The sequence below is a fragment of the Phodopus roborovskii genome, unplaced genomic scaffold (assembly GCF_943737965.1).
Source record: "Phodopus roborovskii unplaced genomic scaffold, PHOROB, whole genome shotgun sequence".
NCBI classification, from domain to species: domain Eukaryota; kingdom Metazoa; phylum Chordata; class Mammalia; order Rodentia; family Cricetidae; genus Phodopus; species Phodopus roborovskii.
In genome coordinates this window covers 31,395-56,286 of record NW_026126390.1, presented here as the reverse complement: position 1 = coordinate 56,286, position 24,892 = coordinate 31,395, and the positions used below count along the sequence as shown (strand labels likewise).

The 24,892-nt window shown below is 35.3% G+C and overlaps 1 protein-coding gene across 1 annotated transcript in view; it reads left to right on the top strand.

The window, feature by feature from the left end:
* LOC127218710 (rab proteins geranylgeranyltransferase component A 1-like) overlaps positions 1-24,892 on the top strand; it is a gene marked incomplete at its 5' end in the record, with an annotated part of 78,624 nt that overhangs the window by 40,756 nt on the left and 12,976 nt on the right. The window contains 4 exon segments of the mRNA XM_051179713.1: positions 1,142-1,219; positions 11,045-11,149; positions 11,524-11,587; positions 15,172-15,268. Coding sequence (XP_051035670.1) covers positions 1,142-1,219; positions 11,045-11,149; positions 11,524-11,587; positions 15,172-15,268 — 344 coding nt within the window.

Here is a 24,892-nt window from a genome sequence, read left to right as displayed (position 1 = left end):
TGTAGTGTGTCTACATATCTCTGTGACGGTGTGGATATCTGCTGTTGTGACTGTTCAGCCTACCATAGTTACCTTTCTGATACCCCATTGTTCTTTTCCACATTTTTTATTAATCCATTTTAAGGATACCTATAACCTCTACCTAATAATTCTATCTGAATAAGGTCTTATGGGTTTAACCCTTCTGTTAAATTGTGTCTGCTAATTCTCATTCTGGGCTTGATATGTTTCTTGCTGTACTGTGTAATTTTAGGTCTTAAAATTATCATTGTGAGACCTGTGAAAGGTGCATGTGGCCCTACTTGAATTCCAGGATTATCATTTACCGAGAGCCACTTTTCTTGATATTTCCTTGGAGATTGGAGTTTGGGATCATTTAATGGTGTAATTTCAAATTTTCGGTGTTAGTAAGGGTGGAAGCTTTGTTGTGAGTACAGAGGGATGAGCTTCGTCCACCCCAAGCTTCAAAACAAATCAGCATTCTGTCACACCACCACATCCCCTGTGCACCTCTCATAATGAGTGTGTTTCTTTCCTAGATCGTTTTACTCAAGTGGAGTCCCTTAAATAATCAGATACCATGAAAGATTTCTCTTCTGCTCAGATCTTAAGGCTTGTTCTCCCTATATGGCTGGTTAAATCACGAGTACATAGCTGACTGACACAAGCAAACTCCTTACAACTCCTGCTGCATTAACTCATGCATGTTCTTAGTTTTCAGTTCCTAGGTAGTCTTGGCTCCTAGAGATTTTATTTACCTCTAGGCTAAATGACCTCTCCAAAAGTCCCCTGAAGTCTTCTTGCTCCATCCTTCTTTACCCATCTCTGCTGTTTTGGTTATTGCTGTGGTCAAGTAACTCTTGCAGTACCTCTGGAGGATATCTGTGCTTTATGCCCCTTAGAAATTCAGGAGCTGGTTTTAGGGGGGGGCATTTAACTCTTGCTTAGATTTTAGATATCAGTATTATTAATCATGATCCCTTTGTTGCATAAAGAAGTTGTTAATATTACATGTGGGGAATTTTAGAGTGGATAGTGAAAATTATATATTATCAGATTCCTTTGTATAAGATAACTAAATATTGTTACTTTAATTTTCAACTCAATTATCCTAATTCTCATTTTTCTGTTTTCTTTCTAGAATGTGTGCTGTGTTTGGTGGAATCTATTGTCTTCGCCATTCTGTACAGTGCCTTGTAGTGGACAAAGAATCCAGAAAGTAAGGGTGCTATGAATAACCTTCCTATATTTATACATCAGACCATATTCATACACCAGACATGGGTGAAAACATAGAAGTTGCTTTTTAGAGAGTGATTCTTGAATGATCCTCCTTGGTATTAATAACATATCAACCTTGATTAAAAGTAATTTGTGTTTAGGTCTTCCAGAACAAGGAAAGTGAGTTCAGAATATAGAAACTAAATTAATTTCCCTGCAATATGACTGTAGCTCCTGATCATTCAAGCTTGGAAGACAAATCATTTCAGCTGCCGGGGGTAGGTGATGAGTGATGTTAGTTTTCCTTGTGGCCTTACCTCCTCTAATTGATTTTCATCAGATGACAACAAAGCCCTCTGTTATTGCATTTTTAAAAATGGAGTTCACCTAAAGACTCATCAGATTAATCTCTGCTGATAATGCATGTCACTTCAAGAGAAAAGACTTTAATGAGTTTTTAGGTAGATTGTTGTCATAAACTATGCTGCCCTGTTATCTGAGAATAAATTCTTTACAACAGAATCAGGCCTACAGACTGGTACAGGATTAAAGTACAAATTTACGTGCTTTCTTACAATAGCTGAGCACCATTTATTTACCTCTAGTTTGTTTTTGAATTATTTTTTGTAGGGTTATTATTACTTACTAATATATACTCTTGTCTGAATTAAATTCAGTAAAATGCCATTATACGATTTCTAAGTTTTACCTTGAAACAGAAAGAGTTCAACTGAATGAAGTTTTAAGAGCTACTGAAATTGCTGTTTCTCTTCTTTCTTAGATGTTCTCAAGTACTTATTGACCTGTATTTCATAGATGACTATTTTGGGCTGTATTAAAAATAGTGTTGTTGAAATTATCAACTGCCATAATATTTGTAACTAGAATTTTAAATGACTTGTTTCTTTATAAAGTAAATGTGTATAGTCTAAATGGAATGAACTGACCATTAACTTCTCATTGGTGAATTACAGTATTATAAGTAGTTAGTTTAGCTAAGATTTAGTGCTAGTTATAGGTAATACATAGTGAATTTGTAGTTCTGTGATGTAAAAATTGACAAGATTTAAGATTCTTATAGAGTATCTTTTGCAACTGAATACCATCATATTATATAAATGAAAGAAATGATAAAATAGAATGAATGGACTATCCACAAAGGCTCAGGATAGTCAGGCTTTAGCTCATGAAGAACTCTATAAGTTCATAAAGGAGTGTTTTTTATGCCTCCCAGCTTGCTTTTCCTCTTACAGTGATTTTGAAACAAGAATGCTTTCCTGTGACAGAAAGCAGATAATGAATTGCTGTTTGGTGTTTATTTGCTTAGGTCATTTTTATACTCTTTGGGCACCATTCCCGTACCATGTGTCGGTCTCAGTAATTAGTCTCAGTGTCATGAAAAAATTGCATGGCTCATATTTCTTGTTGGTTACTTCTTTATTCCTTCCCTCTCCCCCTCCTTCTCTCCTTACCTCCCTCCCTCCTTCCCTCTCTCCGTCCTTCCTTTCTTGAAATGGCTGTGGTAGTGCAGTAATAGCATTTGCTGAAATAAAGACATTTACCGTACATCTTACTTACATTTTTTATGAAATATTCTGAATGAAGGATCTGCTTTCATGAACTTACACAGATTCTAATTGGAACAGGTGGGTTATGACTAAAGGTCATAGAAACCATAAGAACCGCCAGGCTGGTAATTTTAAAACTATAAAGTGACCAAGAAAAGTAAATTGAGTAAATATTCTTTTAGATACTACCAAAATCGTTTCTATTAGGTTGGTTTGTTTGGTGTTTTGAAACAGGTTCTTACTGCGTACCCCAGGGTTACAGGTTTTTGTTACCACTTTTTGATGGGAAACTATAGTTATAAGTTACACCTCAGAGAATCTAATATAAATCATTCTTAGATACACTGAGAAAGAGTGACCATCTCTGTAGAGTAAATTTAAAGATTTAGGCAAGAATACTGTGTTCTGTGAGTGGTTTGGGCAATGAGAGGGGTTTTTCATCATATCAATGCTGTGATTAGTCCTATTTTGGGCTAATTCCTTTATCTGTAAGATAGTTTCGAAGAAGTCAGCAATAATCATTGAGTCTTCTTCCAGATTTGACCAGATGCTTTAGGTACATTAGATGATATTGGAAAATACCTTGGTGGCTCTTCCTTAACATTTACAAATAAATGACCTTAAAATAGTTAATATGCTTAAATGTGGGCTTGTAGTACCATTATTGAGTAATGAGAAATTGTAAACAATTGAACGATTTGTGTCTATTTTTATAAAAAAAACATGGTATCTATTTTATGCTATGTTATTTACTTAATCCCCAGTTTATCAATGAACATCATTTTCTTATCTACTGGTGTTTTTGTTTGCTTGTTTCATTGATTGGTTTTGTTTCTTTGAGACATGGTTTCTTTGTGTAGCCCTGGCTGTCCTGAAAATCGTTCTGTAGGCCGGCCAGATTGGTCTTACACTCACAGAGATCTGGCTGCCTCTGCCTCCTGAGTGCTGGGATTAAAGGTGTGCTCCACCACTGCCCAGCTCTATCTTGTTTATGTTGTTGTTGTTGTTTTTGTTTTTGTTTGTTTTTTGTTAATGCAAGCTTTGTAGATATGGCATGTAATTCTCTTACTGAAACATTTATTCCTTCCAAGCTTTAACAGTTTATCACATTAGCTTGGAGTGATATGATTCCTGTTATTTCTTGTCACCTCACTTATGGGTCATTTAAGTGACCTTTAAAGTTCTTCCTTAGGAAACATGGAAAAATAAAAATAAAAGCATATAGTATTTTAAATTTGAAAATGTATACCTCTGATAACCATGGCCAAGTTTATGTAATTATCAACCGCTAACTTTAATTTAAGTTGGTTTCAGGCTAAAGTATTGTTCCCAAACATTGTTCTCATTTAAGATCTACTATTTTAGAGAAATGCTAATAATATAGGAGCTATATTGTGAAGACATAAAAGAAGAGGATAATTTTGTTTGAAATCCTAATGTTATCATTGAGTATATATAATATTTGTTTCTTTTTAAGGACTCTAACTTGTCTTAGAAATTGTTAATTGTAATAATCTTAAGAAAGCAACCTGCATAGATTTGCATTTGTATTCTTTTAGTTTGCCTCCTTGGTAGATGGAACATTTAACATTACTTCTCCCATTTAGTGTAATTACTACTTGCCCATGCTTCAGATTAGAGTCCTTAAATCTCAGACACTAGATGAGACCTCTGTACTAGTTCTCAAGCCAGGACCCCTTATGTAGTTATTTGATAAATTCTCTGTAGGAAATGCAATATCTTACTAGAATATCTTCATAAATAAGGCATGTCTTTATCACTCATTATCCTCAGTAACTCTCTTAATTAATAAGGCTTAGAGTGACTTTACCTTTGTGTGTGCTTTGTTTTTCACCTTCTGTTTAAGAAAGTTGACAGAAACATAAATGACCACAGTGTTGAGGTTGATGTCCGGGGTTTACACATTAAAGTATGAAATAAACGTTGAGAGAGGAGGCACCTGATATTATATGGAATATATGATCAATTACATCCCTATTTTTGCCTAGAGCTTAAGTTTTTTCATTTTTGCTTAATTTGCTTTGCCTATAATGTGTATGGCCATTACTCCCCATACTTTATTACCCAATAGTACTACTTATTAAATTATCTCCTAAACCCCCCCCCATATTTGAGCACTCTGCCCTCTGATTGGGTTGTTGTGTGTTTGGAGGGGTTGTTTGTTTGTTTGTAAACACTGAAAGCTCTTCTTGAGCAACTTTCTATTCTTTTGTAGTTAATTAGCTAAAATTCAGATAAATTAAGTTTGGCTCTTTAGCAGTACATATTTAACATTTTGATATGGTAGCTATGCCTTTGGACTAGTGGTCTGTAAAAACACAGTCCTTGTGTTCATCTTCTGTGCATACTTTAGCTGTTTGGCTTACTAAATTTGCTGTTAGGATATTTTAGAAATATTTTTTTCTGTTTACCTTCCCTGGGTATTCGGATGTTAGAATAGTTTGATAGGCTGAAAATAATGTTCTATTACTTGTGCCATTACTGAAGTTCTGATTGTAGTATATGGCCTTTACCAACTCCCATTCTACTTGTTATGTTGTGATGTGATTTAAAAAAAAAAAAAAAGGTAAATAAAATACAGACCCTGTATGTGGTGATATCTTGTTTGTACTCTAACAAATAAAACTTGCCTGAAGATCAGAGGATGAAGCTAGCCACTAGTTAATCATAGAGGTCTGGGGGGGGGGGTCTGTACAGACAGACAGGAAGTATTATGGCTGGGCAATGAAAGGAATATAAGACAGGAGGAGACAGTAGCTTGATCTCTTTTATCTCTCTTTTCAGCTGAAGAGATTTGCTTCTTTGCCTCTCTGGTCTTCCAGCATTTGCCCCTATATCTGACACTGAGCTTGTATTATTAAAACCAATTAGAACCAGTACTATACTTGTGTCCATGTATTGGGATTTAAGGGAACAGTGCAGCCTTCAATGTCACATAAACTCTATTTGAATTCTGACATTGCCACTTCTAAGTTCTGTAACATTAAACAGGATATGTAACTCCTCTGCGCTCTAGTGTTATTATAAAAAAGTAGAGTGCCTGACAAACAATACCTTTTAGGGTTCTTGTACTATTACCAGAGCGGTAAACCTCGTAAAACCATTAGTTACACATACAAGTAGTTCATTATACCTTAGTAGTATACATAATTGGAAACACTGGCATGCCTGAAAGGAAGAAGGCCTGTTGTGTTTCACTCTTTGCCAAAAAGTGTAACTTATGAGCCCTATTTTTAAATGGTGTAATTTCGGAATAAGGAATGTCATGCAAAGATACTCTTTACCTCCAGAATCACTCGCACAGAATAAATACTTCCATCATCTATCCAATCTCCCATTCATGAAAGTATTAGTTATTTTCTATGTCCTAAACACTTGGAATACAGATGAGAACAAGACAATGAGGATTTTGTATTCATGCAGTTTAAAGTCCACTGGAAGACATTACACAACAATTAATGTAGAGTTATAATGAGAGTTATAGTTATTTGGTTCACAGATCTGGCTCTTCTATGAAGAGGAAATTGTAAAGAGCTTCCGTGGTGTTCCCCCCCCCCAATCTCCAAATAAACTCTACAGCCTTATAGGGGCATCTGGTGATGCCTGACACTCATTTCTTTCTCCCTCTTTGTTTCCTACCTTCTTAATAGGTAACACTGAAGTGATTGTGAGTTTGTGTACCTAAGACATTCTTGTAAATGTTTGTTTCTGTACAAACATTGTGAATCACTTTTCCCAAACTACAATTCCTGATACTCTGCCCATACATTCAAAGCTGAGTTAGATATCACCCTTTTTACTCTTTAATGACCTTTCTTAACCATTCTTGTTTTGTTTGGAGACAGGGCTTTTCTGTGTAACCCTGGCTGTCCGAGAACTCACTTTGTTGACCATGCTGATCTCGAACTCACAGAGATCTGCATGCCTCTGCTTCCTAAATGCTGAATTAATAGAGAGTTTACCAGCACTGCCTGGCTTTTTCCTTACCTTTTATTGCTGAGCAGTACTATTTTAAAATTGCCTGTGTCTGTATCTTCATTATTACCTATTGGAACAGTAGGCTAATTGGCCTACCTGGCACAGCTAATTGCCATATTTCTATGTTAATTAAGTGAGGTATCAGCTTTGTAGCAGCCCACTGCCTTATTAAATGCTACCAGAGCCTAAGGCAGTGTCACTGGTATGGGGGAGGGGAAGACACTAATTACAAAAAATATTTTAAGGTGGAATCTAGTACAGTAGTAGAGATTTGGGTGGGAAAGTTATAACTGCAGGTCATAGCCTTATTTGATAGAGAGATTACAAGGAAGGAAAGTAGATGTGTAGTTAAAGTCAATTTGGAGCATGCCAAGCTAGATATAAAAAGGAAGTAGGTAATAATAATGTCATTGTGTACTTGAAATTTGATAAGAGCAGGTTTTTAAGCATTTTATGAACCCCAGTGGAAATTGTGGGTGGTAATTGGATGTGTTAATTTATCCTTTAATTCATTACACAGTTTATACATTTGTCAAATTATCACATTGTGTTCCTTAAATATATATATAGTTTTTATTTGTCAATTAGATATTCTTAGGAGAATAAGTAGACTCTACCAAGAAAACAAATTAGTACATAATTAGGAAGATATATACATATCTTATGAAAAGGTCAGAGCAACAACTAAAAACCAAATTCTGTTAGTTAAATGATTATAGTAGATGGTCACCCCAAAAATACCATTGTGAAACATTTTGAAACAGTTTTCTGAAAGATATAAAATTGGAACTAATGGCTTTAAGTTAATTCACAAGCTATGTCCAATAGAAAAACCTGTCTTGTTTTCTTCCATGATTAGTGGTATTATCATTTCCATAACTAATATTTTTCTTTTTTATTATTTCATTTCTAATTTCCATACTGTGTTATTACCTGCAGTTTTAAATTCTGATGATCTAAGGAATTGCTTACCTGTTAATACTGTTATTTTCTCTTGACTGAGTTCCAGATGTTTCATTTTAAACTTGCTGTGTTTTTCCCCTCCCTTATTGTCATTTTGCTATTTATGCTCTTGTATCAATAAACCAAGAACTGAGTAAGTGTTGTGGTTTGTTGATTTAGAAAGTCTTACCCAAGAAATGTTCTGTCTAGCTTCAGTGATTCTTATGATCAGCTTGGTCATTGTGTCCCTGTAACTAGGAACTCCTATCATGTTCCTTCTCAATTTACTATTTATGAGGCTCAGCAAGGCCTTCTGCTAAGTCTGAGATGCTGTTAATCTTTAATGGCTTCCTCAGGTTTATGTGGGAGGAGGAGGCAGGAGGAAGGTATTTTAATGTGTCTGGCAGCACTGTTTCATTTTGTTGTTTTCCATTAAGCAAATGTCATCTAATTTTTATATTAATCTTTATAATACAAAGATTAAGAATAGGTCCCAAATCAATAGCCGTTCTTCATTGTTCTCCCAATTAGGCTGAATATATGGCAATAAGTCAAGTATCTGAGGGAAAACAAATCTTACCTCTTGCTTAACATGTCTTGGTTTGCACAGCTTTGCTTAGGACTACTGCTTCAGTACTTCAAAGTAAGAATGAGTCTAGTGGGTGAGTCATGTTGTTACCATCTTCCAGACTAAGACTGGGCATATGTAATGGTCACCTCACTCTGTACACATGTGAGTAATTTCTTTCTATCAGTAGTACCTCTTCACTTTTCTCACTTCAGTGCAACATAAAGATGCAGCAGTAGCAGAAGCTTCACTTTGATTCTTTCTTGGGACTTGGAAGCTTATCAGAATCTCCAGGGGTACTTATTATTTGAAAAAGTCCCCCAGGTGTGATTCTGATTTGTTTCCTTCTCCTGCTCCTCCTCCTCCTTTGGAAGTCACTATTTTATCTGAAGCATCTGCATAAACAAGCACATTTACTAGCATCTTATCCCTGCATATTTGAGCTTGCATGTGTGTATCCATACCACGTTATTTCCTCTCTGGGTTATCGGTATTAATTCTTTCTAATACTGTAACAACAACAACAACAAAATAGCCAGCCTGCCAATCATCAAAGGGTCCCTATCAGTCTTTGGAAGCCAACTAAGGAGGAAAGACTCTGTAATCTTGAGGGCTAGGTTTATATCTGAGTTTGCTCACTCATTTGGTTGGTTTGTTGGTTGCTTGCTTGCTTGCATGGATGGATGGATGGATGGATGGATGGATGGATGGATGGATGGATGGATGGATGGATGGATGGGTGGGTGGGTGGGTGAGTGGGTGGGTGGGCGAGTGGATGGATGGATGGTTGCTTGGTTGGTTTGGTTGATAATAGGAGCCTGTTCAAAATGCACTGAGGTTCAAGATTTATATGAAAAGCACATTTTTTCTCAGTTTCATTCCAACATTTTATGATAAAAAGTTTGAAACCCTTTGCCAACATTGAATTTAAAGTGAACACCTCTTACATCTTCTGCTCAGTTTATGCCATGAATATTGTAGTATACTTGCTTATTCATATTATCTTCACAGTTATTAACCTCTTAAGCCATCTATTGATAAATCTTTTATGCATTCCACAGTAAATTGCAGATATCACTAAAATTCACCCGAAACCCTTTTATTTGCCTGCCTACATTATTCCTTCTTCAATTTCAGTAGCTTCTTAGTTGAAAGTAAGAAATGTTTGCCAGTGGTTACAGGACAAGCATAATCACTGTGTCATGACAATTCAGCAGTTGTCTCTTCTCATTCCTTCAAATATTTTGAGTTCCAAATTGCTTTTGGATGCTTCAAAACAGGAGGTTGAAAAACAAACTTATCTTTCGATATTTTAAAAGTTATCTTAAAAGTTATCTTGGTCAGTATTTGGTGTAAGTCCTTTGTGTTTAATTTAGTGAAGTATTTTGTAGTTAAGGTGAGCTCTTATTTTCAGGAAATGAAGAAGAGTTGAAGTGTAAGCAAGATGAGGAAGTCATTTAAATACTAATAGCTCAGATTTATATTAAAATATGATGAATTATTTATAAGTATTACATAACATCACTAGCCGTAGTAGTCTAACCTGCCAGCAGCAGTATGACATTTATTCAATAATAACAGTAAAATACAAGTTTATTCCCTTTTTCCATTGGTCTTAGATTGTGGTCATTTTATTTTTAATTCAAACTATGTCTGTAATCAATCCCTTATTTGGCTTGTTTCGAGCAATTGATGATACTTTATTTTTTGTAAAATATTTTAAATATGATATCAGTGTAAAAATCATTCGTTTGCATTTTTGTGAGGAAAGTGTATTTCTAATAAAATATTTCCTGTATCAAAAGAAGCTGTGACAAAAAGCAAATTGATATTTCCATAATAAAAAGATATAGCAAACATACAGTCATTTGCATATAGTTCCTGAAATATTGCATAGTGTCTTTGTCAGTGCTGGTAAGTCCACTTCAAGGATGTTGCTCTTAGTCCATTAGTTTGGATAATGAGCCCTATAAAGTACATTTATAACTTGTGGCACTGCAAGGAGATGGATTCTAATTTTCATCCTTTTATCTAGACACATTGAAAGAAGGTCAATGGAGGGTTCTATATGATTCATTGTCCCAACACATATCAGATGACAGAGACCTGATAATGTCTGTGCATAAGTGTTTTCCTTATTTGGAAACAGCACTTGAAAGAAATCTTTCCATGATTATCCTTTGAAGTAAAGTGGAAACAGGTATTAAAAGATGTTCTATCCCTTTTTTTCTGCCTAAAACATTATCAAACGTGTGACCAGATAGCTATTCTTGAACAAAAGAGAAAGCAACACTTAACAGAAAAATAAAAAGCCTTTAGTCGCCTTTAGCGGCTACGAATGATACAACAAGATATTTAATCAGCTTTCCTTTCTCTCTTGAACTGTTAAAGGTGGAAAGAAGAAAGCTGTGGTTTTTTTTTCTAAACAAAGGAATAGCGTCTATGTTTCTAAATGTGAGGAAAGCGAGAAATTACAAAATAATACTTTGCTGGCCTTACACTTACAGACTAATGACAATCAAAATAAATATTTAAGTAACAGCTTACATACATTTATAGTTTAAAAGATGTCAGAATAGCAACCAAAATATATTTCTAGTTCACTGTCATCAAATGCAGAGTAGTTGGTTTTTTTTTTTTTGAAGTTTTACAAGGTTTCAAATTCAAAATCAGCAGGTCATTGTTTTATTTTCTCAATTACTTTATCATTAATATGATCTTTTTTCTATGCTTATCTTCTTTGTAGATGTAAAGCAATGATAGATCAGTTTGGTCAAAGAATAATCTCTAAGCATTTCGTTATTGAAGACAGTTACCTTTCTGAGAACACATGTTCCCGTGTACAGTACAGGTAAGGTCAAAGGAAGGGAGCACCTCTAGTCGTGTGGTTCTGTTGAGCCTTCTCATTATTCTGTTTGTCAAGTAGCATGTGAAGGTATACCAAACCAAAGGTATAATAAGTATTTCTTACCATTCTTCCCTACTTGGTTCTGTTTTGAAGGGAGCCTAGCAGAATTTCTTCTCCTTTTTGTCAGCTGGAGTTTGTCTGTAGGTCATACATCCTTCTTTCTTGAGCCAAGAAAAGATTAAAGCAGAACTTGACTGGGTTTTGACACTTTTATCCTTTCTTAAATCTTTGAAACATGCCTTCTGCTGGTTACATAACAATAAATGAAACTTAACCATAGAATCTGAATCACTGCTTTCCTCTTTTGTGCATTGCAGGCAGATATCCAGGGCAGTCCTGATTACAGACGGGTCTGTACTAAAAACGGATTCAGATCAACAGGTGATTCAGTCTTCTATTTTTGTTTTTAAATAAAAGATGCATCTGTTAAAAAGAGATATATGTACATGGTGAGATTATTACTACAATCAAACTAATTAACATGTCTATCTTTACAGAACATTTTGTAGCAAGAATAGCGAAAGTTCACTCTTAGCAGGTTTTAAGTTTATAGTATTAGTAACCATAGCTTTTCCACTGTATACCAAGTCTCTAAAACCAAGCTTTCATGTAGTTGGCAAACAAGTGCCTTTTACTCGGCAGCCAGAGAGTCCTGGCCTCCTAGGAGAGATTGATAACTATGATAGCATGTTTGCCTTCAAAATACCACACAGCCTAGAGGCACAGAAATAGACAACTTAGAAGTGCAGTTCTGTGCAACAAGGATTAGCCTCGTCTATTTTAAGGAAATGATATAACAATCAATGTTTCACTCATCACATTGGTCTGCCAGTGTTGGTTGATGTGTCTAGATTTCCCATTAAAGTAAAGGCTTTGTGAATACATCTGAGGGGGCCAGGGAGACAGAACTATGAACAGAGCAAGCTGTAAAGTATGCGATGTAGGAATTCATCTCTGAAGAGGGATGTGGAAGTGAGCGAGGCTTTCTTTACAAAGGTTGTTATGCATTTTAGATGTTTGAATTGAGTCAGCAGAGTTGATGCTAAGGCAAGAAAGAAATTAATGAACTGAAATTCAAACAAAAGTCAGAGAGTAACCACATCAAGCATTGCTCTTAGAAATGTGAGGTGTGTTAAACTAAGAGGGTGAAAATGAGACTATTGGTTTGTAAGTTTGACAGTTGGTTAATACCATTATTTAAATTACAAGGTGAAGTCCTCACCAAAGTGTGAGATTTATAAGCAATTCAAACCTGATAGATATATAGTAATCACTATATGGAGTGGCCTGATACACACACACACACACATATTCATGCACATGCACATTTTCTTGAGCATTTGTCAATGATTCAGTTAAATCTGAAGATTATAGACTTTCAGGATCATGAATCTGCCCCAGTTCTCCCATCTCTTTTAATCATTTATTCCCATTCTTTCTGTTCATAGAATTGCCCCTAAGTTCCTTTGGATTTTTATCATCTCTCTTAAGTCCTCTTCCTTTCCTTTGCCATAGATGCCAAGGTGGGTACTCTTTCTGACACATTATTTTCCCATGTTACCAGGGCCTTCCACAGGAATCTGGCTATTAATTGTATCAGTATCACTGAAGGCCACTGAGAAAGCTACACAACCAAGCAGACTGACCCTCCCACAAAGTTGCAGTATCAGTTCCAGTCAGCTAGATCCTGTACAAATTCTTACACTCGCTTTTGTTCGCTTGATCAGTCACCTTAATGACTAGTTAACTGTCTTCCCATTCTAACCCACTCTGCTCATCTCCTTGTTTCTCTGGGTAAAATAAGAAAGCTGCCAAACACAAAGGAACTTGAATTTGTAACCTACTACACATGATGAATGTACAGCATCCCAAAAGTGATTGAGAAATCTGTGTCTTCTTGTCTGAGGTAACCTCCTTCTTCCTGCACACTCAAAAGACTTCATGCTTTCCAGTCCATAGTCTCAACTCCACATAAATGCTGGAGGCTACTCTTGGAGGCCCAAGGGTGCCAGGCCCCCATGCCAAAGTTCTGTTGGGGGGCTGTCAAGAGATAGGCACTAAAACTGAGGTTATCACCTTCTGTCCTCAAACCGCTTTTTTTTTTTTTTTTTTTTTGAGTGCTCTCTGCCTCTGAGAACAGAATTGATCAACCCTAGTTCACACACACACACACACACACACACACACACACGCGTGCGCGCACACACACACACACACACACACACACACACACCCAACACTCCCCTTCCTCATCCACTTTTCAGGGAGGATGAGACCTTCCAAGAGGGATCATCAAAGTCTGTCAAGTCATTTTGGGTAGGGCCTCAGCCCTCCTTCCTGCCTCTAGGCTACTGGAGTGTCCCTCCATGGGGAATGTGTTACCAAAGTCCTTTTGTGCACCAGGGATAAATCCTGGTTCCTCTCAGAGGTCCTGTAGACTGCCTAGGCCTTCTAACTGAGAACCAAGTTCAGGGTTTCTGGGTTGGTCCTATGCTGGTTTCCCAGCTCTCAGTCTGGGGTCCATGAACCCCTCCCCCCTTATTCAGGTCAGCTGTCTCTGTGGGTTTCCCCAGCCTGTTCTTAACCCCTTTGCTCATCTCTCCTCCCTCTCTGCAACTGGATTCCAGGACAGAACTGAACTTTTAGTCTCACAAACTTCCTTCTCTGACATCTTCTCCACCTTAGGGTCCTTTTCCTTGTAATTCCTAAAAGTTGTCTCAGTCCTTTCCTTTCTTGTAGTGAATTTTACTGTCTCCGTGTTTGCAATCTGTACCTTCTAACTTGTCAACTTGCCTCACATCTGTATTCTTGAAATCCATCCTCCACATAACTGACAAAGTTACATTCCTTTATTTCCTTTAGCTTCTCCCTCCTTTCTTATTTTTCCCTCCTCTTCCCACCTATCTTTAGAGCTTCAGTTTGAATTGCAAGTAGAACTAAGAAAATTAGAGGATAGGGAAAGAAGCAGGTGGACAGTCCAAGTGAACTTCATGGTGATATCAGAGAGTTGAGGAGATACTCTTTAACATCTTTAAAACCTCTGCCGTACTTGAAACAGTCGACTTCTAGGAGTTCAGGTGAGGGAGGTGCTCCAATAGAACAATACTGATTGTATCTCAGTAATAAATTATGATAATTGCAAGAACCACCAGAAATTCTTCCATGTTGATAGAATCATTAAAGGAATGTTTTCAATTATGGTCATATTTTTAGTCCCAGTCATTTCATTATTTCATAGTGCTCAATGTCTTGGTGATTTCTCACCTTGGTGCTAAAGCACATTTTCTGTCCTTAATAGCAGCAAGGGGAGTTACGAGGAACATGGCAAACTTTTTTTGACATATCATAAGCCCCTGAATAGATGGCAAATAGGATAGTCATTACTATCAAGACCATTTCTCTTTTAAAACTGTATTGTAGTCTCATCCTCTTTGCATTCCCAGTCAAAATGTAAGCAGAGCACATGCAGGGAAAAGTAAAAATGGGCTTTCTCTTTCACTAGCACTTCCTTTAAGAGAATATAAACTTCTCAGATAGTAGATTTCACTGGGGACTAATACTGAAACTGCAGCTCTAAAGAGAAATATTGATCTGATGGTCATGTAATCTGAGCCACCTATTAATATAATCTGGTTTCAAGGATCAGAGTGCTTATGTACAAACAGTAATATTGTAATTGTATTCCTTTAAGTAGTATGTGACATCTGATGAATGGAATTGGTATTAAAGATTTGAAATAGTCATGGTTTATGAGAATTATACAAACATGAGTATTAAATAATGACAAAATTGGATATTGACATATGTGTGCTACATGTTTTACATTTTACTTCCAAATGCAATCAGTATAAGCAAAATGTTTTCAAACATCAAAGGATATTTGGGAACTATGAAGTTAGTGTTCTAAAGAGAGAAATATAAAAAGGGACCTAAAAGTTATTTCTGTTACTTGTTCTGGTTTTCAGATCTCCATTTTGACAGTGCCAGCAAAAGGACCAGGAAGTTTTTCTGTTCGGGTCATTGAGTTATGCTCTTCAACAATGACATGCATGAAAGGCACATGTAAGCACAGTACTCTCTCTCTCTCTCTCTTTCTCTCTCTCTCTCTCTCTCTGTTCTTGTAATGCTTTTAGTCATTAAAGTTTTTATTGATATATATATCATATATATATATGTAGATATATATATCAACATGATATATGATATATATCAAATATATATGTATGATAATACACTGTTTAGGTACAATGTGTTATTTAATGTTGGGAAGGTTCTTTATAGAAAATTTTGTCATCTGCAGTGACTGTTTATAACTCCTAACTTTTTCCAATGTGGATGGATACCTTTTATTACTTTGTCTTATCTGATTGTTCTAGCTAGGATTTCTTACAATATGATGAATGGAAGCAAGGAATGTTAGATGTACATCTTTTCAAAAATGTACCCACTCTCCCCTTTTATCATACTAGAAATTGAACATACAGCGTCATATATGATAGGTGATCTGGAACTTAGCCACATCTTCAGCTTTAAATGGTCATTGTTTACTTTAACACAGTTTCTTTGCCTATTTGCAGAAAATAAAGATCAAGAGTGATAACGTTTAGAATTAAAGAATTTGCCATTAATCCTAATATTGATTTTTATAATGCTTAACATTTACCCTGTATCCTAAGGAGAAGTGGGTTTCCCTTCTCTGTCTGACTTCCTTTAGGTAGGTGCAAGTTCAAGTTTCTAGAAAATAGCAAAGCACCACCAGCTGGGAAGCAAGTGTTCAATACACAGAACTTTGGCAAACACTTCATGTTCAAAGTATAACAATACATAATTCTTTTTACTATCTGGGATATTTATTTCTAGATTATTGTGATGTATAACTGTTATACATGAGTGTAACATTTGATCATTTTTCCTTTGTTGTATTTCAAGAAATACCCATTAGATGGAACATGTGACATTTGTCTTTTTGTCTTTTCTAGTTCCATACATTTATCTGCAAAGTTCATGTTTTCATTTTTCTTTACAACTCAGTAGTATTTCATTGAGTATGTGTACCACAATTTTTTTTTGTCAGTTGAAGTACACTTAGGTTGTTTCCATTTCCTAAATGTTGTGAATACAACAGCAATGAACTTGGTTAAGCAAGTATCTCTAGAGTAGGAAGTAACATTTTGTGGCAAATGTAAAGAAGTTATATAGGTAGATCATGGGGTAGATTTATTTATATAGCCTTTTGGGGGTTCTCCATACTCATTTCCACAGTGGCTGGACTACTTTGCAATCCTAACAGCAGTGAATAATAGTTTCTTTTTCCTGCTGCCCCTTCATCATTGGTTTTCAGTTGTTACATTGATCTTTGCCATTCTGATCAGACAAAATCTCAACGTTGTTTTGATTTGCATTTCCTAATCGCTACAGAAAATGAACATTTTTAAAGATATTTCTTAGTCATTTTTTTTAAAACTCTGTCTAGATCTCAAGACCACTAACTCTGGTTTTTACATTCTTTATATTTTGGATATTAATCCTCTGCCAGATATAGAGTTGGCAACGATTCCCTCCCACTTTGTGGGCTTCTGAATGTTTATAAAGCAATTAATAATAATGTCTATCAAAAACAAAGTATATAGTAAATGGCAGCGATTGTTGATATATTACAAATACACTGGGTTACAGATTCTACATGTAGCAAAACATTGTACATTTTAATTTTCCTTTTTAATATTAAAAAATGATGGATTTTCCCTACCCCAGCTCCTCCCAGATATGCCCCACGTCCCTATCCATCCAACTTCCTCTCCTCTTAACAAAACAACAATAACAAAAATCACAGTAAATCAAAAAACCACCAAACAAATGACCAATAATGCAAAAAAAAAAAAAAAATAAGCTCAAACAATACAAAAGAAGAACAAGTTCATTTTGTTTTGGCCTGCTATTCTTGGGCATGATGCCTGTCCTTGAGTGTGGTTGATAAACTCAGTGACAATCTGTTAGAGAAAACGTATTCCATTTCCTATAAGGTATTAATTGCAAATAGCTTCTTGGTTAGGTGTTGGACTTTGAGTCTACTTCCATTTTTAGTGCTAGAATTTTTGTCTGGCTTGAGTATATGTAGTTGTTTATGTGCTGCCAAAGTCTATGTGAGTTCATGTTTGCATCATCCCTATTGTGTCTGGACACACTATTTCCTAGGAGTTATCTATCACCTCTGTCTGATATATACAATTTCATCTCCTCTTCTACATAGATCCCTTAGCCTTGAGGGGAAGGTTGATGTAAACCTCTTACTTTCTATGCATTTTCCAATTATGGGTCTGTAATTAACCATCTACTTCAATAAGAAGCTTCTCAGATGAGGAGTTGAATTGTACACTTATCTATGGGTAGGTATATCAATATGTCATTAGGACTTATTTCATTGTAATGTTCCTTTCAGAGACTAATAGTAGGTTTTCCCCTAGAACCATGACCATATTGGTCTTGGATTCTTGTTCACTTTTGCAGTGTCAGGTATGTTTTTCATTTCATTGAGCCTCAAATCCAATCAAAAAGTTATTGCTCTTTCCCAGAGTGTTTTTTTCCTTGCTTTCTACCCTGAATGATGATATTTCTAGTGTTTTCATGCTGAAGGAGATGGTTTCATCATTGCATATTATATACATGCTTCATTGAATTATTGTACTATTCCATATAAACATGTAAAATTAAAGTAACTTTTATTAAGCAAGTCTGTAGCAGTCTTGTCTCCTAAGGAAACTAGAGATCCTCTCCTTCAAGATGAAAATGTTTTTGATGCCTTGTTAAATTAATTTTCAGTTCTCTAGAAGCGATTCCCATAAGAAGCAGTTTACCACTGCTGAGAAATGTCATTTGTGGTTACATACTCTTCAGTCACTTGTTTATTCAGCATACTCTATTATGCAGTTGTCTATTCAAGTACTTTCTTTTAGAGTCAAAACTTTGTTTTACCAATCTTTAATTACCATTTTGACACATATCTTACATTTACTTGCTATGCTGTGTTGTAACTTACAAATATCAGAATCATTATTTATTATAATCCATTGTAATTTAACCTTGCCCTTGAAGGCTACTGGGATGTTAAGACTTATCTGTTCCTATGCTAACTGGCCCTGTGTGATGTTTTGTCACCTCTGTGTCTACACTTCATATGTCTTCCTTCTTTCTTCTTGTCAAGCTGCTTTCCCGTGCCTGGCAGGATGCTCTTTCTGGCAGCACAGTGTACTTTAAGGAAAACAAAACAAAAACCTAACATTTAGAAGTCAAAATTTTCTCAAAACAGAGCCAGAAATAATTGTTCACAAAATTTGTTTTGGAGTGCTGACACATCTCCCAAGATATCTTATTTGCCAGTTCTCATCTACAGAGGGTCAAAGAGCAAGATAAGTAAGGTTGCCTAGAATATCTGTAATACTAGCATAAATAAGTCCTTAGTGAGGGATTGGGTAATAAATGTTTTAACATCTTGGGTATCAAGAAAATTAGGGAAGTAAGTCAGGTACACTTCCTGGTTTTTGACTATGTGCAAAAAGATCCCTTTAGATAAGCGTGATATTACTATACTAGGATTGAAAACGGAAACCTGTACTTCTTAAGCTGTTCGTTCCATCTAGTAATACAATCCTTTTCTTGGCAGCCCTGGATTAGGTAAATGATTGTATCATTTGTTATGGTTTTAAAAATCTTTACATCAACTCAAATTCATGTTCCCTTGGTTAATTTGGTTTTATGCTACTGGGATTGTTAAGAATTTGACATTCTTGTGTTTTGTAAAGACAAACAAGTGTTATATCCTAAATGAAGATTTTTTTTCCTAACATCATTTATGAATGAGCAAACTTCATCTTTGCAACCTTTTCATTTGACATTCAAGTTCATGTTATTTTGTACTTGTTATTCATATGCTATGCAGTTTGAAATCTTTTTCCATACATAATAATCAGGCAGTAACAGCTGTTTTACTCTGGGATTTTATGTTACAGGAAGTTATTTATTTGTGATAATTATAGATTTTTGGATATCATATATAATAATGAATAATCTAAAGTTTTATGCAGGATCTTGTTTATATACTTCTTTCTGCTTTTATAACCCAACTAGGAAAATGTTACATACATTTTGTAAATGAGTTTAAATAGTTTAAAACAATTTTCAAGATCTTTTCCCTTTTTAGTTGCTGCTTGAAAATGTAATATTTCAAATTATTTTTATTAGTATTGTTATGAAGCACAGATTTAATTTACAAGTAAGCTGATTTTTTTTTTCCTCTTGATCTTAGGTTAACATTCTGGAGTGGTATTTTGTTAACCTTAAATTTTACCATGAAAGTGCAAGTTGAGTCAAGTTTTTCACGGTTGGCTTATGAAACCAAATTGTGTGACATATGTCAAACTCATTTCCCCATTTCGACCTATAAAGAATCATTTTTACTAACCCTTTCACTTTTATGGATACAACCATGTATTCTTATTTGTACTATATTACATAAATTGCAGGTGGCTTATAAATATATGTGAAAGACAATTTATGGGCCATATCAATCTCTATACATATAAATTACATTTTCTTTGGTGATACAACAAAACAAAATTTTGGACTAGCTTGTATTGTAAAATTCCTTCAAAATCTTTGGAGCAGATATGGGTGTTTGTATGTAGTCAGTAACTTTATTGTATTGCGGAATGGACTTCTTAGCCTTTTCAAGAGCCATTTGCTTACTCTTATTTTATAATCACATTTTAATGCTGTCCATTTTTGCTTTAAGATTTTATTACCATTAAAAAAGTATGGCTTTAAATAGAGAGTTGGCTTCATAAGACTTTGGCAGTGGTAGTGCGGATGATCTAATACCACCCCTTCTGCTTAATCATGAGGACACTGAGACCTGAAAGAAAAACTGCCTTAGCATTACAGACAGTGAAAGCAGAAGAAAAATGAAAAAGAAAGAACCATATGATCATGTTGTTCTCTCACCCGGCTACCAGATATTATTAGGCTTGTCATTTTTCTATGTACTCCTTCCTGTATGTGTTTCTGTATATTTCTGAGTAGAAATCTCTATGTTCCCAAAAATATCTTTAGAGAGATATCACTGTTCAAACAAATTTTGTGAACAGTTACTTCTGACTTTGTGCTGAGAGAATTTTGACTTCTAAATGTTATGTTTCTGTTTTCTATTTTCAATAATGGTTGTGGTTAGTTACTGGTTTTGCCCAGGTTATGGGTTATCATTACATTCTGAGAATGATATGTTATTTTGAAATATGATTTCTTAATGCTAATACAAGTCAATATGTATTAATATCACAGGAAGGGTAGTCAAAGATTATATTGAGTTGTCTTTTTAGCCTACTGAGTGTTTAAGGAATTGCTGAATGAAGTAAAGGGAATGAAGTTTGTAAATTTTACAGTTAGGTTTTATATTTTATTTTAGGCACTTATAATATTGCATAATGCATGTGGGAAATACTGCAGCTTGTGTTGCATATTCCCCATAATGTTAGTAACAGTTTTCAATGGGTGCTAACTAAATATGTTTTAAGAAAATATTTACTCTGCCTAATCTAATTTGTAGACTTGTTCACATTTATTGAGTGACATAATTCTATGAAGAAAAAATTAAGTTGTGGAATGTAAGTACATGTTTTATAGCAAGTAAGAGAAATATGACAATATGCTGTACAGGTTTGGCTTTGAATTTATATTATACTCTTAAGGCAGTCACATATTTTTATCATGTAACTTTTGAAAACAGCTATGTTGACAGCCACAGTTTTTCATAAGAAGGCTCAAATAAATGCAAATGCTATTATTGCTAACATTATAAATATGTATTCATAGTAGCAAAAGTATAACATCCCCTGTAAATGCATTCACTGAAACCTAATTAGTAGTCATATATTAATAAGAAGGTAGCATATAAAATAAAAATTTTGAAAATCTCATAGGGCTATAAACTTTTAACTATTAAACATTTCCTTTGGATTGAATAATTAATATAATTTTAATGCAAAAATAATCCAAATACAAATTTTATACAATATAAGATAATTCTTTTGACTAAGTGATTAATTTTATAAAAATTAATCCAAACACCATTAGTATATGATGATTTTGAGAGATAAACAAGAGTAAATTTGATTAAAATGTATCACTTGGTGAAGTAGAAGAAGGTAGGATTGAACATCTATGTGGTGACTTCCACATAGTTCCCATAACTTATGAAAAGTGTTTTTGTGTTATCATGTACACTACTGAATTTAATGACTATCTCTGTTTCTGCAAATGTTCCACGGGCACATAACGTGATTCCGATCAAGCACAGAGTCCCAGTTTTTTCTTTTAATAATTTTGAGAAATCTGCTTTATTTTACCATACATTTTCTCAGTTAGAAAATGATAATGTTGTTGTACAAGTGATTTAAAATAATATTTATAACATGCATGCACTAATATAGAATAATGGTACATTCATATACCAACAATTCTAAAAGTTTTTTTAAGTTCATTTAAGAATTTTATAAATGCATCTTGTAATTTTGTGAACAGTTCTTTGACAGATTTCATTTGATGATGGTAAGATCTCTTGGTACTTTCCATGCTCCTGTCTTGGTAGATCAATTTTCTGCATTTTACATAAGAAATCAGTCATAATTTACTCATCCACACATGTGTATGTGCAGGTACATTGGTGTGTACACATGTCTCTTAAACATTGGGAAAAATACCTGCTCATGACAATGAAATGTCACTAGGAACAAATTTTTATAAAATACTAAATAAAAGTTTTATTTGAGAAATAGTCAAAAGTTATTTATTTAAATTCAAAACAATCTATTTTATATACCAATCCCAGTTCCCTCTCGCTCCCATTCCCCTCACAATCTACCCATCCCACCCCCAATACACTCCTCAGGGAGGGCGAGGCCTCCCACTGTGGATTATTAAAGTCTGACACATCATTAGGGGTAGGACATAGCCCTTTCCCAGTCTGTCTAGGCTGAGAGAATATCACCCTTTAGAGAATGGGCTCCAAAAAGCCCATTCATGCACTAGGGTAAATACTGGTTCCACTGCCAAAGATCCCATAGACTGACATCCCCATTCAGGGGGTCTGGTCAGTACTATGCTGGTTTTCCAACTGTCAGACTGGGGTCCATGAGCTCTCACTTGCTCAGGTCAGCTGTTTCTGTGGGTTTCCCCAGCATGGTCTTGACCCCTTTGCTTATCACTCCTCCCTCTCTACAACTGGATTACAGGAGTTTGGCTCAGTGCTTAGCTGTGAATCTCAGCTACTGGATGAAGGCTCTATGATGGCATATAAGCTAGTCATCAGTCTCATTATAAGGGAATGGCATTTAAGGTAGCCTTTCCACTATTGGAAAGGTTTCTCATTAAGCCCATAATGTCTCCCTCTATCAAGGTATCTCTTTCCTTGTCCTTCCCCCAACTCTACCTTCCAGATCCCTCATGCTCTCCCCCTTTCCCCTTCTATCCTTATTTTTCTCCATCTTCCCTCCCCCCTCTTCTCTCCCCTTTCCTATTCTCGGGGGGTCCATGTAAGTCTCCCTTAGGGTTCTCCCTCTTCTATGGGGTTGTGTATTGTAGGCTGGTTATCTTTTGCTTCATTTCTGATATCCACTTATGAGTAAGCACGTATCAGAATTGCCTTTCTGTGACTGAGTTGCCTTCCTCAGTATGGTTTCTTCTAGTTCTATCCATTTGCCTGTAAATTTCAAGATCTCACCCCCCCCCCCCCCCCGCTGAGTAGTACCTCATTTTCTTTATCTATTCTTCAGTTGAGGACTATATCATTGTTTCCAGGTTCTGGCTATTACAAATAATACTACTATAAACATATTTGAACAGATGGCCTTGTGGTATGAGTGTACATCCGTTTGGTATATGCCTAAAAGTGGAATTGCTGGATCTTAAGATAGACTGATTCCCATTTTCCTGAGGAACCGCCATACTGGTTTCCAAAGTGGCTATATGAGTTTGCACTCCTACCAGCAGTGGAGGAATGTTCCCCTTTCTCTACATCCTCTCCAGCATAAACTGTCATTGGTGTTTTTGACTTAACTATTCTGACAGAAGATGGTATCTCCAAGATGTTTTGATTTCTATTTCTCTGATGACTAAGGACATTGAGCAGTTCCTTAAGTGTCTTTTGGCCATTTGAGATTCCTCTGTTGAGAATTCTCTATTTAGATCTGTGCCCATTTTCCATTTTTTAATTGGATTATTCAATGTTTTGTTGACTAGTATCTTGAGTTTTTGTATATTTTGGAGATCAGTCCTCTGGCAGATGTGGGGTTGGTGAAGATCTTTTCCCATTCTGTGGGCTGCCATTTTGTCTTGTAGACTGTTTTTTGCCTTACAGAAACGTATTAGTTTCAGGAGGTCCCATTTCTTAATTGTCAATCTCATTGCCTATGCTACCGGTATTCTGTTCAGGAAGTGGTCACCTGTAATTTTTAAAGTTGTCCCTTCAAAAGATTCATGAGTTTTAAAGACTGATAGTTCAATTTAAAAAATGATCCTAACTCAAAATAACACTCAAAAATCTCTAATGCAAAGAACACCAAAATGGAGTAAGACAAAATTATAATTAATAACCTATAATATGACTTTGTGTGGTAGATCAGGAGGGTTACAAAGTTTGATTTTTGTTCATATGTTTAGAAGTTCCCCAGGGCTTGTGAAAAGATTCTTTGGGTAAACTGTTTGTGTAAAAATGAGAAGTTGAATTTGGATCCCCAGCACCCATGTGAAAACACTGCCCTTCTGTAGTCTCAGTGCTAAGAGGCAGAGACTGATTGAACCCTAGGGCTTACTGGCAAGCCCTTCCAGCTGAAACCGAGAACCTCTGGCCTCAACATATCCTCACAAGAGAGCTCACTGCCCCTTCACACTCCTATAGATTCTATCACAAACACATACACATAGTTCCCCATTTCTTTCATAGATCTTTTGCATCATTTGAATATGAAATAGTTTTTTATTATGTATTATACAAAGGAACAGATTTCATTATAACATTTGCATACATTCATGTAATGTGCTCTGATCATATTTACACACACCTTGTACTCTTCTTCACTCCATTTCCTAAGTATTCCCACTTTTGTATTCATGCCCTTTCCCCCTATAATTCCACATATAAAAAAGGGATGCATGTCTTTTGAGTGTAATTTATTTTTTGGCACAATAATATCAAATTCCAACCATTTTCCTATAGATCACATGACTTGGTTCTTTTTTGTGGCTATTTAAAACCCCAATGTGCATGTATGCTACATTTTTTGTATCTGTGGAATGAATTTTAATGGTAGGAGTCCTATTTTGACTTGTGCTTTCATTATAAAATTTGAAATATCTTTCCATGAATTTTCAAAATTCTATTATAAACTAAATTCTTAGAGGAAATGTGGACACTCCTTTTTTTTATTGGTATATTTGGAAAAGAATTTATTGGCACTATATTTTATTATATTTTTTGCTTTTAGTTTGTTCCACTGTACACATTGTCTATCTTTCAGTACATGAGGCTTTCTTGTTGCAGAATATTTAACTATGCAAAGATACATTTAATTATGTAAAGACATGTTGCTATTTACACTTCCTTGCCAAGGCATCTGATTGGTGTAGTAAAAAGCTGAG